The sequence below is a fragment of the Rhinopithecus roxellana genome, chromosome 2, assembly GCF_007565055.1.
Source record: "Rhinopithecus roxellana isolate Shanxi Qingling chromosome 2, ASM756505v1, whole genome shotgun sequence".
Taxonomy (NCBI): domain Eukaryota; kingdom Metazoa; phylum Chordata; class Mammalia; order Primates; family Cercopithecidae; genus Rhinopithecus; species Rhinopithecus roxellana.
In genome coordinates, this window is record NC_044550.1 from 129,715,841 (window position 1) to 129,733,797 (window position 17,957).

At 62.0% G+C, this 17,957-nt stretch overlaps 1 protein-coding gene across 2 annotated transcripts; it reads right to left on the reverse strand.

Moving 5' to 3' along the window:
- Nucleotides 1-2,271: 2,271 nt before the first annotated feature.
- On the reverse strand, nt 2,272-17,014 carry MXD4 (MAX dimerization protein 4). 2 transcript variants are annotated; one of them, XR_004054001.1, is made up of 7 exons: nt 16,788-17,014; nt 16,596-16,695; nt 12,852-12,881; nt 7,273-7,387; nt 5,922-6,084; nt 3,041-5,542; nt 2,272-2,960 (listed from the first exon to the last, which is right to left on the reverse strand). XR_004054001.1 is itself a non-coding variant. In XM_030919789.1 (6 exons), exons 1-6 carry the CDS (start codon nt 16,849-16,851, stop codon nt 5,385-5,387), a joined length of 630 nt encoding a protein of 209 aa, XP_030775649.1. In that variant the 5' UTR covers nt 16,852-17,014; the 3' UTR covers nt 2,272-5,384. The 2 variants fall into 2 exon arrangements, 1 of the variants encoding a protein (XP_030775649.1); XM_030919789.1 differs by having other exon boundaries at nt 2,272-5,542.
- Between the last annotated feature and the right edge of the window lie 943 nt (nt 17,015-17,957).

Consider the following 17,957-nt stretch of genomic DNA (forward strand, 5'->3'; position numbering starts at 1 on the left):
ATTTCTTCCTATTCTTCCTACTAATCCTTTCTATTAAGAAGAAAGTAGAAGACCATAGGGTTGGGAAAGAGTTTGTTTTCCATCCTGTTGACATTCATGTGACAGAGTGAGAACTCAGTCCCCAAACTCAGGAGCAGGTTTGGGTCAGCACAAGCCCAAAGGAGGTGACAGAGTTCATTCACCAAGGTGGCCATGTGGAGAGGGCCTTTGAAGTGGGGAGGAACGGGGACCACAAGGGCTGGCAGCAGAGACTGGGACTGGTGGGGTGTCAGAAAGGGCCTCAGGACAGGAGGAGGAGTCGTGAGCCCCTGAGGCTCAGCACGTCAGTGGCATAACCGTTTACATTCTAGAAAGATCCCCATGAGACTGGAGTGCACGCGGCTGACGTGGCCAGGGACTAGGAAAGGAGGAAGGAGTGAGAAGGTCCTGTGGCAATTAGCCCAGATGATTCCAGCGCCTAATTTGGGTGGCCATAATCTCAGCAAAAATATGGTGGGAAGGGATATAGGGGGCTCAGGGCCCACTTCCCAGAGGAGGTTGTGCCTGAGCTGGTGAATGCAAGGAGCAGGTGGGAGTGGGGGCTAAAGTCAGTGCAGGGGTGGGCTGAATTGAGCTGAAGGACAAATGGCCGTGTTTGGGTTTAATCCGGAGGCCATGGGGACCCAGAGGAGGACTTTAGGGAGGTGAGCAAGGAGACCTTTGAGGTGATTCAGGCTGCCAAGAAGAGGGTGGGTGGGAGGCTGCAGGCAGGTGTCCCACTTGTAGGGGGACTTGCTGTAATGCAGATGTCCTACTTGGAGAGGGACTTGCTGTAACCCAACAAGCACAAAGATGGAAAACAGAGATGGACTCTGCTGGGAGAATCAAGGGCTTCCCAAAGGACAGAGATCCTGTCCCAGGTATCCCACCCTCCAGCCTGGTGAGCAGGGGAGGGGTGCGTCTCCACATCTCAGTGTGCCACCTGTGAGAAGGGCCCAGCATGATGATACCAGGTACCAATCATACATGAACTGGGCACAGCCCCTGGCACCTGCATGCCCTTGATAGAAAATGGTAGTGGTGATCCCAAATCATATTTGGGATTTAAATGTCCACATTTACATGAATGACCAAATCCTGGTGGCTCTGAGGCCCCAGCCACATTCCCAGGAGGAACTGCTTTCTTTCCTGGGGTGCCCCCACTAATGGCCTCGAGGGTTCCTGGGGCGCACACAGGTTCAACGATCTAGACTGTGCTGCTGGGGGTTGGGGGAGCTCAGATTCCTCCGAGGGCCCCGGCAGGTACCCTCCATGGCCATCCCACAACCTGCTGGCGGGTCCCACTGGGCCATCTCCAATGCATAGCTGCCATGTGCACAGTGTGGCAACTCCACACTCAGGAGCCCCCGTGTGACCACCCAGCTCCATCAATTCTCCAGCACTCAAGGCAGGCATGTCCTCTCAGCTGCCCATTGCTGGGCCCCCCAGGACTCCTCCCTCTGCACCAGGGTAGCTGGGCCCACACCGCCCCAACCCTGGCCCGGCAGATCAGAGGTCTCTGCTTCCAGGGGCGTTCCCTCCAAAAGGCCTCCCTGTGGGGGAGCAGGCAGCCAGCCCGGCTTGCTTAGTTGAGAGCAAGACCTCTTCTCCCCACTGTGCGATGTCTCATCACCTCACAACCACCCCATGATGGGCACGACAGGAGCCTGTGTCTCCACGGTCACCACCGGCACAAGGGGATGGCTGGCCATGCCATCTCACTTCACCTCAGCACGGCAGTTCCCCATGACAGGAAGCAGAAGCCATACCCAGGTAGTTCTGGGAACAGGTGCAGGAGGATTCTCACAGTGCAGCTCTGAGAGCTAACAGCCTCTATGCAGAGGGTTCTTGGCTGGCATGGAGCACCCCAAGGGGTGGGCTGTCCTCGGCCAGCAGGGCCCCAGCACAAGAGCCAGAGGCAAAGTCCCAGTGCCTCTGGGACAAGAGCAACAAGAGCATCCAGTTGGCCAACAGGCCTGGGGGGGCACCCGCCTCAAACCCGCCTTCACCCAGCTCCAGGTGCCACAGCATCCAGGGAGGCAGCTGTGATGGTGGGCCCGGTGGGGTTGGCAGCAGGGGGTAACGTGCTCCGTCAGGCCTCCCAGAAAAGAGGCTGTGGTAGGGCAACGAGGGCCACGGCCCAAGGGCCACACAATGTGGTGCCACTGGGCCAGGCTCTCTGCTTCGAGGCCGAGGGCAGGACGCAAAGCATGGTGACAGTGACAATCACAGAAAGAGCCGGAGCCAATAGAGTGAGATATAAAAATCTGTATTTATATTACAATGACATAAGGACACAGCATGGCCCACACGGTGGACAGGTGGGCGGGGGCCCCTTTCCCCTCTAGCGCACACCTCCCTCACCGGCACCAGGCCCTTGTGTGGCCCCTGACTCTGGCACGGAACCTGCCCTAGTGCCCAACATGGACCTGGGGCCACAATGCTGGCCCAGGGTCAGGGTCCTCTGTGCAGGCAGTGGGGAGAGGGGTCCCAGGTTCCCTGACAGAGGGAGGCAGGGCACGGGAGAGCCTGCCTTGCCCAGCAGACGGCATGGGCTGGGGCAGACAGCAGAGTGGGGCCCCCAGGGCCACAGACCAGTACAGGGCTCCACCACCCGGGGAACACAGGCCCAAGCACTGCGCCACTAAGATGGGGTCTGCAAAGGCAAAGCCTTGCTGCAGCCTTTTCCCCTCTGCGAGGATGGCGGGGGTCTGCTATGTGGTTTGCGGGGGTTATCCTGGTATGCGGGAGCTGCCTTCCAGTAAGTCTGGGGAACCCAACCCTGAGTCTGGGTGCTCAGTGGCCGAGAGCACCGGTGTGGGCTGGGAGGGCACACGCAGAGGCTCAGGAGCCCCCGGCGCTGTTCTGCTCCTGTCTGCTCTCTATAGACACAGTGATGGCCTCTTGGTCCCTGCAGCCTCCAGTGATGGCAGCCTGGGCCCCTGGCAGGGAGCAGTGGGAGGTTTGAGCATATGGTGACTCCTACGACTAGCCCCCACCCAGTGGGCCACCCTTCACCCACCTGCTGGTGGCAGGGAGGGGCAGCTGAACAGCACCCTGGGTGGCTATGAGACTGCCTCCCAGTCCACGTGGGAACCACGGCCTCAAGAGCCACAGGCTGAGCTGCTGGGAGGGTCGGCTGAGGGGCCACCACTGGTCCCTGGGTGGATTCTGCTGGTCAGAGATGAGAGCAGAAGCCCCCTGGCTGCCCCAGGCACTGGAGGGTGGGGCAGGGAGCTGGTGCTTCAAGAATTGAGGGCAGGGACACGACCACCTCAGGGCCCTGGAGTGCTGGCTGGGGAAGCAAGGTTTTACACACGGCCCGCCTTGCTCAGAGGTGCCGCAGTGTTTGAAATGAAGCCTCGGGGGGACAGAATCAGGCAGGCAGGGGAAGCTCCTTTCTGGGTGCCCCTGGCCCCCAGTGGGGCCGGAAGGAGATGCAGACAGGCCTCCTCACAACCACCCACAACGCGTTCGGATGCCCCTCAGCTCCAGGCACCACACCCCCTATGGCCTGCAGGGCAGGTTCTGTACCAGAGTTGTTTCCAGGGACCCTTTTCCACCACAAAGGGCCCCCCACCCTGGGGCATCTATGCCTATGACTGGAAATAGACACAAATTTTCCCCATGATATGGAAACTGGCTAGAGATGCACCAGAGGCACGGCAGACACTGCTGTGGGCCAGCCCCAAGGACAGAGGACGTCAGAAGGAAAGGCGGGTGCAAGCCTCCTGGTGCCAGGCCTGCACCACCCAGTGAGCAGTCTTCATTGGCTGCCAGTGTCTGAAACCTGGAGCCCTCACTTAGGCCAGGAAGCAGGGGGCTCGAGTCAGGTGACAGGTGAGAATCCACCTCTCTAGTGAGCAAGTAGGCCCCTGCCAGCTGCTGGGGAGGACAATACTAGGCCCCTCCGTGCCACCCACAGGGGCCTGGCTGCATCGCCCCCAGGAAGCCCTGGCTGCTGGGAGGGGCTGCCCACAGGAGATGAGAGGACAGCACTAGCTGGGCAGGCCTGGGGCACCCTGAGCCACGAGAGACATGCTGGTGGGAAGGGCAAGGCCAGACACAAGACACAAGGCACACTTTGACAACATGACAGAGGGACAGGTCCCTGAGACGCTGGGTGGCTCCCACCCCTCAGCAAACAAGGACACAACAATGGCTAGGAAAATAGAGTACAAAAATCTGGTACAGGAAACAGAGGCGGCACACACGGACGTCCCTTGGCCGAGAGTCTTTAGGCTTTCTTTTTTTAAAAAATGGTTGTTTTGTTTTTTTTTGGGAAAGCCTCTCTGCCAGCTGAGGCTGCCGCAGCAGAGCTCATGAAGAGCCCTTTCCTAAGGTGGCTCCCGGAGCCCTAACTGGGCTGCTGGGCAGTGCAGCATTTTACTTTTTTGCTTTTCGTTTAAAAAAGGGAGATGAGTAAGCCCCCGAGGACCCAGTGGCTGCAACTTTTACCAGCCTCCAGCTCACCCCAACCCTAGCCAGGAAGAGATGCCCCTCTCCTATGCAGACAGGCAGGCAGGATGGGTGGGCGTGGGTGAGCGGGAGCTGGAGGGGGAACCAGGCACAGCCCAGGGGCTGATGTTTGCCAGGTGACCCCTGAAGGCCATCATCCCCAGAACAGGTGACCTCGGAGTGCCCAGGTGTGTCTGCGTGTGTGAGCATGTACATGAGTGCGTGTACCTAGGTGCGTGCGTGTGTGCGTCTGACAGTCCTACCAGAGCAGACACTGCCCAGCTCGGTGTGGGCTGGGCTGGCCTGGCCTGCCCCGAGAGCCCAGCCCTAGGTTCTGACAACTGCGACGTGGGAAGGACCTTGACCACCCACCTGCCCCAGGTGCTCACCCAGGTCCCGCCCTTCACAGATCCCTTGTCCACGCCAGGAGCCTATGTGGAACTGACAGGTAGGTGGACAGACGGACGGATGGACAGACAGCCTTGCCTTCCTTCCTTCCTCGGTCCACTCCTTTCTCCTGGGATCCAGGGTTGGGGTCTGAGCTCCCTGTGGTGGTCATTAAGCCCCTCACACGGCACCTGCCGAGGTTTGCAGCAATGATATTTAATACTTCTGGAATGATTAGGAATCTGAGAACAGACCGTGGGCGGCTACGCTGACCAGGGCTCCGGACTGTGGAAGCTGGGCCCTGCCTCCTTGCAGGGGACTCTGCCCAGCTGAGAGGGGCGGGCAGCTCAGGCAGGCCCTGACCAGCAAGCGGGCAGTGCCAGGCGGCCCAGGCGGCAGCGGGAGCTTCCAGAATGGCACAGCAGTGGGCCTGTGGAGAGGCTGGCGTCAACCGAAGGAGAACTGGAGGGCTGACACGCGTGGCTGGCGGGCAGGCAGGCCAAGGAGCAGAGGGCACGGGCCTACGAGAGGGCGGGGCGGCCCAGCCGCCGGCAGTGGGGCCCGAAGCCACTGTCGCCGCCGCTGCCACTCTGCAGGCTGTAGTGGTCGTCCGCGTCACTGCTGCTGCCAACACTGTCCAGCTCACCAGGGCCAAATTCCATGCCCTCTATGTCCACTTCTGGGAAGAACAGAGCGGGGATGGGGTCAGGCCACTCTAAGGGTGCCAGCCCATTTCTCCCTTTTCTGGAAGCAGAAGCTCTGGGCAAAGGAGCAGAAGTGCAGACGGCGCTGTCTGGGCCTTGGGGCAGCAGACGCCAGGGGGGCTCTGGCTAAGGACCCAGCCTCAGAAGCACCAGTCCTCAGCGGGCCATGCGGCCTCTGCATCCCACCCTCCCTGTCCAGTCCCTTCTGCGCTTAGACGGTGACAAACACACACCCCAGTGCAGCAGGGAGCTGGGAGAGTTCTCCCCAACCCCAGCCCCAGGCGCCTTCTCTCCACCCAGGGAGCTGCGCCACTGAGTGCCTGGAGGCCCAGGTGAGGCTGCCCCACGCCCCACCTTGCTCTGAGTCGTCCGTGGAGACGGCGGAGCCTGTGCTATCTGTGCGCACGCGCTCCACGCTCTGCACCGACAGCTGCTCCAGGCGCCGCTTCAGGAAGCGATGCTCCTGCTGCAGCTGCTCCTTGATGCTCAGTGCCCGGCGGTCCTGCTCCTCCAGTTTCTGCGGGCAGGGGGGGCTGTGAGCCCACAGCGGGAAGGGGACTCCCCATTTCCCCCTGGCCAGGAACCGGGGCACCCAGGCCTGGGCCGGGGAGGTTCCCTCTCCTTGACCAGACCTAGCCAGGCTATGGGCCACAGGGTGCCGTCTCTACTGGCCCCACAGCCTGAGGTGGATCCCTCCCTGTCCCAGCCAGGCGGTCACAGTCAGATGCCACCTCCCAGCCCTATGGTTTCCATCTATGGCCCAGCTCTAATACTCGCAGCCACCAGGCAGCCTTGGTCAAGCTGAGCCATGTATGGCCATGACACCCTGGGTCAGCGCTACCCGATCTTTGGCTGGCACCTTCTCCAGGACAGTCCTGCTTCCAGCGCGTCTCCTCACACACTCCCAGCCCTGCCTGCCCCCCGCAGGGCTGTGGCTTGTGCCATGCCTATCTCTGCAACACCTGCGCCCTGCCCTCTCTAAACCTTCCTGTGGGCCCCACTGAGACGCTGCTTGCTCTGTGAGGGCCCCCAGGGCTCTGGTTGTGCCCCTCTCAAAGCTCCTGCCACCCCAGCCTGGAGGTGGCCATGCCTATGCAGGCAGAGGCCCTCAGAGCAGATGGAGACTTGCCCTGGTTGGCCCAAATGTCACAAGGCCCCCAAACCAACAGGGCTGTCAAAAGTCCTTTGGGGGCTGCCCCAGGGAATGTCTCCCTCAGCCCAGACCTCCTGCCAGCCCCCACTGCCCCAACCTCCACCCTGGCACCCCCACCAGGCTACTTTTAGTCTGCCTTCTGATGGCACCCAGGAAACCCTGCCCCTCCTGGCCTCTTCTCTCCTTCCTGGCCCACTCTCTCCTTCTAGCAGCTGCCTCTTCACAGCCCAGGGCCCCAGAGAGCTATCTGTCCCCCGAACTCCTCTTTTCCACCCCAACCTATGCTGCACTGCGACTTCTTATGCCATCAGCACCCAACAAACACAGCACAAGCCACAGAACTACCTCGACCCCTTGGCAGCTTCTGTTGCTGCTCCTCCACCCTGGCAAAAACCACCAGGCCCCCGACACACACCCGCCAGATGGCTCCCCACCCACCTTCAGGCCCTCTGATCCAGGGGCTGCCCAGGGTCCCCTGTGAGCACACCCCCAGGGCATGCAGGGACACCGAGGCAGCCGGACAGGGCAGGGTGGAGCGCAAGGCCCACTCACCTTGATATGCACCTTGGCCCGCTTCAGGAGGCTCAGCGTGGTGTGGCGGGTGCTGTCAGGGCCCAGGGGCACCAGTTGCTTGAGCTGTTCCAGGTACAGCCTGAGTTTGGCTCGTCTGAAAGCGCCAGAGACAGAACCATCAGGCTGGGGTGGCAAAGCCCATGGGGTGAGAGGTCTGGGGGAGGGCAGGAGGCAGTTTGCAGGGCCCTGCACAGACCCATCCTCACCATCCACTGCTGCAGATGTGCTGAGGGTCCCTCTCTGAGGATCCCCTCCTGGCCTAGCTGGGAACTCCCCCCACCCCAGGAGCAGCCCAACACCCACAGCCCCCAGACACCCGGCAGAAACGCCCAGCTCACCATGGCCTGCAGAGTCTCAGTGCGTCACCACCAGGCACTGCCCAGGAGCCCCAGCTCGCCCCCCTGCCATCCCCCATCCCCCATCCCTGCCCTGGAGTCCTCATGCACGGCAGGGTGGGGTAAGGCAACGGGTACTGTTCAGGTTGCACCCAGAGATCTGGAGAGACCCAGACAAGATTTATGTCTCTCCACCTCATCGTGCACAATGTGCTCTCTGTCACTTTTGTGACCATGGAAACATGAGCAGCCTAGGTCAAGGGAGGGCCAGGGACCAGGCCCTTCCAACCCAAGTTTCATATCCCCTTGCAAGCCGCCTCATTCCAGAGTCTGTCCCTGTACCCACAGACGGATCCACTTTTCACAGAACTGGAGCCGTGACACCCAGTGGTGTTTGCTTGTTCACACTCAAGAGCACCTGCTCACACGCTACAATACTCCAGAACACATTCATCGGGCACCTCGGGAGAGGGGCCCTGGCTTCATCCTAGGCCTGCCCCTGCGGAAACACCGCCTTCCCGGCTGGCCTGCTTGTCTGCGGGGGAGGATGGTGGAGCTCACGGGGTGCGGGGAGTCCAGCACACCCAGAGGCCTGGGACCCTGGCCATGCCCACATGCACCTGCCTAGCAGTGCAAGGCACCAGGAGGTTTTGTCACTGCCATGTTCAACCACAGACTCACCCATCCCGTGCAGGCCACAGAGTCTGCTTCCAAATATAGGACACTTTGCTTTGGGTAAATCCTTACGAGCGGAATGAGCAGGTCAAGGGGTAGGAATACTTTCTGAATCTTTTGAAAACCTGCCGCCCAACTGCCCTGCCACAGCTGATGCTTACACACGTGACTTCCCCCACATGGTGCCAACACTGAGCACCCCAGCCCTGGCATGTCTGCTCCTGCCGTTCCCAAGCCCAGCAAATCTTGTCCCCCTGGGAGTAACGTGGGCAGGGACAGCCATTTCCTTTGGACAGAGGAGGAGACTGAAGAAGGAGGCAGCTGCTGGGTGCAGCGGTTAACAGCTGCACCAGTCGGGAGGTCTGCCTGGAGGCGGCCTGAATGGGGCCAAGATCCTCAGCATCTCCCACGCTGCCTCCCGTGCACGGGTGCAGGGAAAGGGGTCCCAGGCTGCCACTACATGACTACCCCAGTTGCTGGAAGCTCAGCCTCCCCACCTCCAACAGGAGCGAGAGCCCTGCCACCCCCCAACCCAGGAACTGTGCAGGCAAGAGGCCAAAGGGTGCTCTCTCTGCTAAAGGAGGGGCCCTTTCCCGAGGCACGTTGCCAACGTACTGCGGCCACCACTTGGACCAGGTCTGCAAGTGGGGGCGTTGCCAAGGGCCTCCTTTCCTGGTCCACTCTAGCAAATGGCTTTCCAACCCACCACGTAATTACATCAGCACTACATGACCTCTGCAGAACAATTTAAAAATGCAAATCAACTCTAAAAGGAAAAAAAATTAAAAGTACCCCCAAATTCCACCACCCCAAAACACCTCATTATCATTTTAGTGTGTTACACGTGCACATCATGAATGTTAAGTGAAAAAATTAGAATACGGAACCACACAGGTGACAAGTGACCCAATTTTGTTTAAAAAATAAAAGAGCAGACGCACACGAGAGACGACAGAACAAAACGAGGCACAGGGAGTGTGCGTCTCCAGGCGATGCGCCTGGCAATTTTATTTCTTTAGCTTTGTACTTTTCTGTATTTTTCAGGTTTTCTATGCTAAAAAAAACACACACACACACATTGCTGTAACAATCAGAGAAAGACACGTTTGCACAAGAAAGAAAAACACAGCTAACAGACAAATAACAAATAGAAAAATCTTTGCAATACATATAAAAGACAAATGGTTAGTATTCGTGGTATTTTGAGCTCATACACATCAAAAATTAAAAGCAGAATGCCTCGACGTCACAACGGGCGGAGGACACAAACAGGCTGCAGGACACGAGGGCCAACCTAACCTAATGCCCGGCTCCATCTCACCAGAGCCAGGAAATGCACACGCAAACAAGGAGGTACGACTGGCACCCTCCGACGGGCTGACGTGAGAAGGGATGGCTCCTGCGCCAGCCAACTCGAGGGATCATTGATGGTTTGCTGGTGGGAGAGCAAAAGGGGACACAGGTCTGAAGGGCCATTGGCACAGTTATCACTGACCGCCAACCAGCATCTCTACTTTTAGGGCCTTGGTCCTACAAAACTATCCCCTCGGATCCGCAAAGGTCTGTGCTCACCAAGGCACATCGCAGGACTGTCCGGAAGTCCCTGTGTTAACCAGAGGATCATCACTAAGAACGCTGGTGGCACAGCCAAGTGTCCTGTGCAGTCATCGGGGATGAGCAGGTAGAGGAGTGTGCCCTGACGCAGGTGGACAGGACTTACGTACGTGGTGTCAGGTGAAAGACCAAGTGAGGAAATGGAGAACAAGGTCCCCTCCTTATCCAAGTCTCATCGGCAATGTTAGTGCCCGTGGGGAGCAGAGGAGGATGTGGCTCAGCCTCCGAGTGCCTGGGATGCAGTCTCTGGGGTGGGGTGCAGGGGAGGTCCGTGAACAGACCGCTTTAGAAATCACGGAACACCTTTCTTGAGAGACAAACAGAAGCCATCTGACCACACACACGCACTGTCCAAGCCAGTAACAGGTCCACCTGGCCCAGGAGGGCAGGCACCAGGGCTGGAGGCCACAGAAATTCCTGCCCTGAGCAGTGCCAGTGGCCTGGAGCCAACTCTACCAGTGGCTGGTTGTGGGACCCCAGGAAGATCCCCACCCACCCCTCCGAGCCAGGAAGCCCCTTGGCCCAGGGCTGCACTGGGCTCCCACTGGGCCCTCCCCTCCTGAAGCCCCTGCAGTGCCCCGGGCCCCCTGCCAGCACCCCACGGCTGTCCCTGGGCATCCAAAGGGCTTTTAAAACCCCCACTTCCTGAAGGAACCCTGTGTGGATTCAGGAGGCAGAACCCGCCTGCAGGACTAGTGCGCTGGGCTGGTATCAACAGCAGCCCCACCTCTGACGCAGCACTTTCCAGCTTCCCCAAAAACCCCAAACCCAGAGGGGGACCCAGGGCACCGAGAGGGCATGGCTCCACGCCAGCGTCCCAGCCAACCAGAGAACCTGGCTGCGGCTGACGGGGAACTAGGGGTGGCTCAGGAGCACACGTGCCTCCCACTCCCTCTGCCTGCATTTTCTAGATGTTGCCGACAGAATCTCCCGAGGTACGTGAAGGCCGTGTGAGGCTGCATCAGCACATGAGGCTGGGCTGCAGGGGGCTCCTGGGGACCTCCAAAACCTGCACATGCTTGGGGGAATGTGGGGCAGGGACTCAGCTGAGGACTCTGGACTGGCCTTTGGGATGGGCTCTGCCATCCAGGGGCTGTCAAGGGCCAGGAGAGAAGGCTGGGACCTTCCCCCAAAACACACTAAGACCATAGCCTGGAGTAGAGCCAGTGAGGTCAGCAGCCAAGAAGGTGAGGCCTCCACAGTCCCCAGGACCCTGGGGTCGGCAACGATGCACCAGCCTCAGACCTGCTGAAGCTGCCTCTCTACAAAGGGAGGAGAAGGGCTGGGCAGGCTTGGCTCAGAGCACCCACAAGGGGAAGTCCCATAGGCCCTGCCCAGTCCCCAGTAAGAGGACACCTCCGGGCAAAGCAATGTCCAGGGCCTGCCTCCCGGGGATGGCTGGGTGGCCCAGCCAGGGGCTTCCTTCCTTCCTCAAGACAGCACGCAGCCCTTCCTGCAGCCAAGAGCAGCTGGCATCAGGTAGGCTGTGATCCAGGGCCCCAGGCCTGTGAGTGGGCTGGGGCTGTCCACATCTGCCTCTTGGCCAGCCGGAGACAGAAACCCCCTGCACTGGGGTGGGGGAGTCCACAGAGACACCCTGGCTGCCCACCCATCCCTCCTCTGTGTCTCAAGAAGGCTCCATGAGGCCCTGACTAAATGCAGCCTCTGGAAAGAGAGCAGAGGGCAAAGCCAGGTCAAACGGCAGCTGCAGGGGTCCCCTGTCCTCCCCAACGGCTGCCACATCCTTGCCACCCATCCTCCCCCAATGTCACTGCCCCTCAGTCTGTCCCCATTGGGAAGCTGTCCTCCCAGGGACTGCCTCCAGGAAGCCTTCCCTGAACACCCCCACGTGCCTGCCCCAGCTCCTGGGTCCTGGTCAAGGCTAGGCTGGTCTCCTTAGGCCTGGGAACAACTCCAGGCCTCCCTGGTTCTCTTGGGCCCTGTACCTGCCCCCACCTCTGTGGCCTCTAGGGAACCCCCCAAACACACATGACCTGTCCAGGAAGTGCAGTTCCTCAGAGAACACTGCGTTCTGTCCCTGCCCAGCTGCCCGCCCCAGCCAGCAGCCCGAATCCCAGGGGAACGGAAGTTGGCGCTGCTGTGGGGGTAGACATGGGGGGGAGGCGGAGACCTGGCTGAGCACCAAATTTTTCTAGAGGGAACTGTGGGGGGGCTTAGCCAGCACGCAGACCTGCCCCACCAGGAAGGGAAGAGCTGACCCATTTCACAGATGGGATCACAAGTCAGGAGGGAGCGATGGCCCAGCATCCTTCAGGGGAACCTTCCTCGTCCTAGCATGGGGGCTCCTGCCTCTAGGGCTGCCTCTGTACTCACCCAGGGCTCCCGCTGCCAGCCCCTAGGCCCCTGAGCTCACCTGCAACTCGTCCCCACCAGCAGAGCTGGGCCTGCAGCCCTAGCTGCCTCCGGCTGTCACCAGGGGGAACAAATACCCCCGCAGCTTTACTCGAGGGCTCACCTGAATCCTGCCCTGGGCCAGAGCTTCCCACACGGCCAGGGACTGGCTGCTCTCCATCTGCCCCTCGGACAAGCCTGTAGCACGGCTCCTTGGAAGGCAGACCCCAGAATGCACAGGGCAGATAGCCGAACCCTCCTGATTGGAGACCACTGTTCTGAAAGCTAAGGGCCCTGACTGTCGCATAGCACAAGGGGCCCTGCTCCAGGTCTCTGACTCCCACTTGGATGAGCTCCGGAAAGCAGGGCCTGGGCCCCCCGCCATCTCCTGCCTCCAGCACAGAGTGCCTGAAACAGACCTCAGCCTCCTCCTCCAAGCTTGACCCTTCCCAAGACAAGGACACACCCTAGCAGCACACTTGGCCATGCCCGGGACAAGGGCGGGCTCAGCGCACCACATACCCTCAGTAGAAGGGTGGGCCAGGTGCTGGGCTCACGTTGGGGGCTGGGGGTATCACTTACCTGTGCTTTTCTAGCTCGTTGTGTGAAGACCTGTTTAGGGAGACAGAAAGACAGAGCTCACTCTGCTGCGTGACCACCAGGGCACAGAGAACAGCGCCCTCCTCAGGGGCCAGGACCTGCAGACAGTGGCTGGCTGTGTCTGGGTTCCGGAATGGACCAGAACAGTGAGGGCTGGGACAGCTGCCCACCCAGGGTTGGGGGAACCACATGCTGAGGGTGGACACTGGTTGTCAGCTTTGGGTACTCCATGCTGGGGGAGCCCCAGCTCATGCCCGGGAGTTCTCCATGGGTCAGGGACTTGGTTTGGTGAGAAGCAGCAACAGGGGCCAGGTCTGCTCACAGGGAGGCCCAGAGATGCAGGCAGGTCCAGGGCGCCCAGGGCCACAAGCCCACCTAGCAAGGCCTGTGGGGAATCTGGCTGAGAGGAGGACCCAGGCCTCCTTCCAGAGGGGTGGGGGAGGCCCAGGGAGCAGCAGCAGGTCCTGGCACTGACCCCTACTAACTACTTGCCTTCCCTGCTCCCCAATTCCTGAGGCCAGCTGTGTCCTTGGAGCCAAAGCAGCCTAGTACCTGGGACAAACAGCAGGTGGAGATGGAGCCCAGAGACCTGGCCCTCAGGACACGGGTGGTCCTGTCCTGACACCACCACTCTGTTGGGCTCACACACCTGCGTGACCACAGCCCACTTTACCAATGGGGACCAGGGACACAGCAGTGTCAGGCAGGTCAGCCCATGAGGGGGCTTCTGAGATGCGGATGCTTCCCAGGCCAGTGGGCACAGGGGGACACTGACGCCAGCCCTTCCACTTCCCTCGGGGACTGTGTGCTAGCAGGATGGGCCGCCCTGGAGGCCTCTCTGGGGACAGTGGCCGCACCTGCTGCTCATCTGTCTTGCCCATTCAGACACGGGCACACAGCTCCAAGCACCACAGCAGGTGCCACAGCATCTGCCCTGGAGGACAACGAGGCAGGGGGACCTCGCTCCCAGCTCCAGACCACCTTCCCAGTCCAGGCAGGACCCCACAGGCCAGCCAGGGCTTCCGGGCCTCCCAGGATGCTGCTGCACAGGTAGGCAGAGAGCTCAGACCACTTCTGGGCACCTCCAGACCCAGCCCTGAGGCCTCTCCCTGCCCTCAGGTCCTGGCTTCTTCCTGAAGTTTCTGCTGACCACTGCCTGCTTCAGGAACTTGGGATCTGGCATCTCCTGTCCCAACCACTCAGGCCAAGGGCCTGCCCCTCCCACCTGCTGCACCAACAGGCTCTGGGCCCCCCTGTGTAGCCTCAGCAGAGCCTCCAGACCCAGGTCTCAGGATCCTGGAGAGCCTGATAGTCACATGGGCTGGACAAGGAGCCTCAAGAATCACTGCCAGGGCCAGCCAGGGCCGGCCAGAGCGAGTAGAGGCCACAGCCATATGCTCCTCACTGGCCTCACAGAGATGGGCCCCTGCACCAGCCTTTCTGCCTCCCCAGAACAGGCAGGCCACAGGAATGAGCTGTGCTCTCTGTCCTCAGCCCAAACCGCAGCCTGGCCACATGGGTCTGTAGTCTGCTGGCTCAGAAGGGAGACCAGGGTCAGCAGGTGCCCTTCAATGTAAAAGCCTACCTGCCTACCCCTTGAAGGGTGGCGTGGGACTGGACCCCACCCTGGAGGCAGGGGGCACTCCTCCAGCAGCCAGGGCCCCTCCTGCAGCTCCTCCTGGACCCAGAGACCCTTGGGGCCCATCGAGGGGGATGTTCGCCACATAGGTCCCAGGAGCACTCTATCCCTCAGGAGAGGTGGGACCCATCCCCGCTGAGGCTGGGCCAAGTGCGTTCCCAGCACTCCTGTGACCCCAGGAGACAAGCACACTTCCCATAGAATAGACCCCCCTGCAGGCTGGCCCCAGTCCCCTGCCGCCTCCCTCAACCCTGACACTGTCCTCTGGCCCCACTCCCTACCTGTTGCCGCAGCCCCACTGTGCCATGTCCCCTCCCTCACCTTGGCAGAGCATGGAAGCCTCACAGGTGGGGACAAGTCAGGGGCTCAGAGACCCTCTGGCCCCCTGCTCTGCCCAGCCACTTGTCTGGGCTGGCTGAGGAAAGGCTCCAGGGCAGTGCTGCCCATCAAGGGAGGGGCCAAGCCGCCAGTCCTGGACTGCCTCAAGCCCCAGGGGAGCAGGGCTCAGCCCAGAGGAGCCAGGGGGAGATGCACCAGAGTTAGGGAGCCCTCTGCCTCCCTCAACAGTGCCCCCATGGTCTCTGTCCCAGCAGAAATGTGGACAGCTAGGACCCCAACTCAGAACAGGTGTCATCACAGGTGGGTGAGTGGCGGGCAAGTAACTAAACCTCTCCTTGCCTCAGTTTCCTTGGCCATAAATAGAGATAAAAATCACATCGCCTCTCTGAGCCTGGGGTGAACATGAACCGGCTGCGTGTGTGAAACACTCAGCATAGAGGCAGTGTTTGGGCAGCCTTGGCCAGGACGCTGGTTGTCTGCTCTGGGTACTCCACGCTGGGGGAGCCCCAGCTCGCGCCCCGGAGTTCTCCACCGGTCAGGGGACTCGGTCTGGTGAGAAGCAGCAGCAGGGGCCGGGCTGGCTCACTGAGGAGGCCTGAGGCAATGGTCCCCTCGTCACACTCCTGTCCTTCCCCAAACTGTCCCCAATAAGGGACCAGGGGCTGGGACTCAGAGACAGGTCCCAGCCAGAGCAGCAGGGGACTCACTAATTCCTCACCTGGCTCAGGACACCACAGAGATGGCTCCCTGAGCCAGCCTTTCTGTTTCCCCAGAACAGGCAGGCCACAGGAATGCGCCATGCCTTGGGGCTCTGAAGCCCCCTACAAACGCAGCTCCCAGCCTGCTCACACAGAAGGGCTGGGCCAAGGTGGGCCCAGACAGGGCCAGGTGTGCCGCGGTCCTCACAGCAGCGAGGAGGACGGAAATCCCTGGGGAGCCCCGGCCCAGGATCCCCACTTCCCACGCGGGGCGGCACCTGTACGCACCCCAGCTTCAGGCGTTCTGCTGCCTGAACACGAGGCCAAGGTATGGAGGGCGCAGCTGGCACCAGGAGTAATGACTTCATGGGGCCCCTGACGTGCAGCCTGCCCCTCCTCCCGCCCCCTTAAAAGGCCTCCATCTTAAAGAAGACGACCCCCACACTGGTGGTTGGAGTTTCGCTGTGTCAGGAGGCCGGGCAGGAGCGGTGGGCACCCTGGGAGGAGTGGTGGCCCAGGACAGCGCCTCCACTCGCCTTCTCTGTTCAGGCTCCTGTGAGTTGGGGGAGGTCGCCGAGCAGCACAGTTCGGCTCTGAGTCAGTCGAAAGGAGACCGCCCACCCACCCGCGGAAAAAAGGGGTTAGGGCCGGCAGCCCCTTGGGGACCCTGGCTGAGGCTGTTTCCCCAGACCGACCGGGCACCAGCCAGCGCCCGCTGACAACTTTTCTACCGCCTGGAAAAGTCCAGAACAACTCGGGGGCGGGGAGCGGGCGCGGGAGCGGACCCCGGCGGCGGGCGCTGTACGCGTGGCACTGTTTACGCGAGCGGCCCGGGAGGCGCGGCCGCAGGAAGATGGCGACGGCGAGGGCGGGGCCGGCCGGGCGGGGCTGCGGCCGCGGCCTGCGCGCCTCCTCCTCCAGGCTGGCCGCCGGGGCGCGCGGCGGCGGTGCTGAGGGCCGCGGGCCGGGAATCCGGGCCCAGGGACCACGCTCCGGGTGGGGGCGGGGGTTCGGGCCGGGCCGGGCGGGGGCGGGCGTGGGGGGCGGTACCTGTTGTTCGGGGCCTTGCGCACCAGGCTGGCCGCCTTTGTTTTCTCCCTGGTGAAGTCGCCGTCGAAGGGCAGCACCGAAGCGTAGCCGTGCTCGGCCTCTGCGGACACACGGCGCGGTCAGCGGCCCCCGCCCGGCCCGGACCCGCCGCCCGCCCACCGCTGCGGGCGCACAATGGGGCGCGAGCGCTACCTCGATCCCTGCGCTCCAGGTACTCGGCCGCCTCCAGCAGGATCAGCAGGGAGTTCAGCTCCATCCTCCCGCCCGCGCCTGTCCCCCCCGGGACGGCGGCGGCCGCTGCCCGGCCCGCTCCGGCCGGCTCCGCTCGCCGCCTGCCGCGCGCGCCTGGCCGCCGCACTTCCAGACTCCGCGGACTCCGGCGCTCGGCCGCCACCCTCCGCCTCAGGCCCTCAAATTGACACATAAGGGAGAGCGGCGGCCCACAGAGCCAATGGGAGGCGGTGTTCGGGCTTCGGGGGCGGGCGCAGGGCCCGACCGGGGCCAATGGGGGCGAGTCGAGCGCCTCGGGCGGAGCCGAGAATGTTGACAGATGCGGAGCTGGGCTGGGATAGGCCGACCGCGCTAGTAACAATTTAGAAGCCCGAGCTTAGCAACAGCACGTGGTGGCCCGGCCCCCGCGCTAGCTGACTGGCGGCCACCGTGCATGTTAAGTAGGCACCGCGCACCGATTGGCCAGAGCGGCCTATGTAAAACAGGCACTGCGAGCCAATGGCCGGTGGCGGGGCGCGCGGCCAATGGGGGTGTCGCTGCCGGACGCGTTGCCGAGAGGAAGCGCAGCGCGCGGGGACCGCCCGCCGGCGTGGGGGCCCGTTAGGACGCAGGAGCGTCTCGGCGACGCGGGCGCAGCGGGGTGCTCTGGGGCGTGCGCCGGGACGCGCCGGGACGCGCCGGGCCTGAGCGCGGCGAAAGCAGTGGCTCCGCGGGGGGACGAGGCCTCGCGCTCTCCCCGCGGGTCTCGCGTGGGGCCGCGAAGGGCTCCCCTCCCCGCCGGGCGCAGAGTGGACCTGGGAAAGGCCGGGACTTGGGAGAGGGACACAGAGGCTCTGAGCCAAAGAGCCAGGCCCCTCTGAGAGTGTCAGTGGGGAAACAGGCCCAGAGCGGGCGGGCTCATCAGATGGCCCAGTGGACGCTGGAGCTGAGGGAGGGCCCAAGTCTGAGGAAGGGACACAGACGTGCACCCAGGGTCGCGAGGCTCCCCCGAGTCGGGGGCTGCGTGCTTTGTGTCTGGTCTGAGGGGCAGGGACAGTCCCAGAGGCAGGCGCTGGCCTCCTCTGGCAACGACGCTCTTTGTAGGGAGGGAAGTTGCCCTAAATGGAACTCATCAAATCCCGGCTGGCGGGT

Excerpts from the sequence above, each read along its gene's own strand:
- MXD4 (XM_030919789.1), bottom strand. The coding sequence starts at position 16,851 with ATGGAGCTGAACTCCCTGCTGATCCTGCTGGAGGCGGCCGAGTACCTG. Across the intron at positions 6,085-7,272 it reads GGGCCAAGGTGCATATCAAG|AAACTGGAGGAGCAGGACCG; the intron begins GTGAGTGGGCCT and ends CCCTGCCCGCAG. Across the intron at positions 5,543-5,921 it reads CACGGACGACTCAGAGCAAG|AAGTGGACATAGAGGGCATG; the intron begins GTGGGGCGTGGG and ends TGTTCTTCCCAG.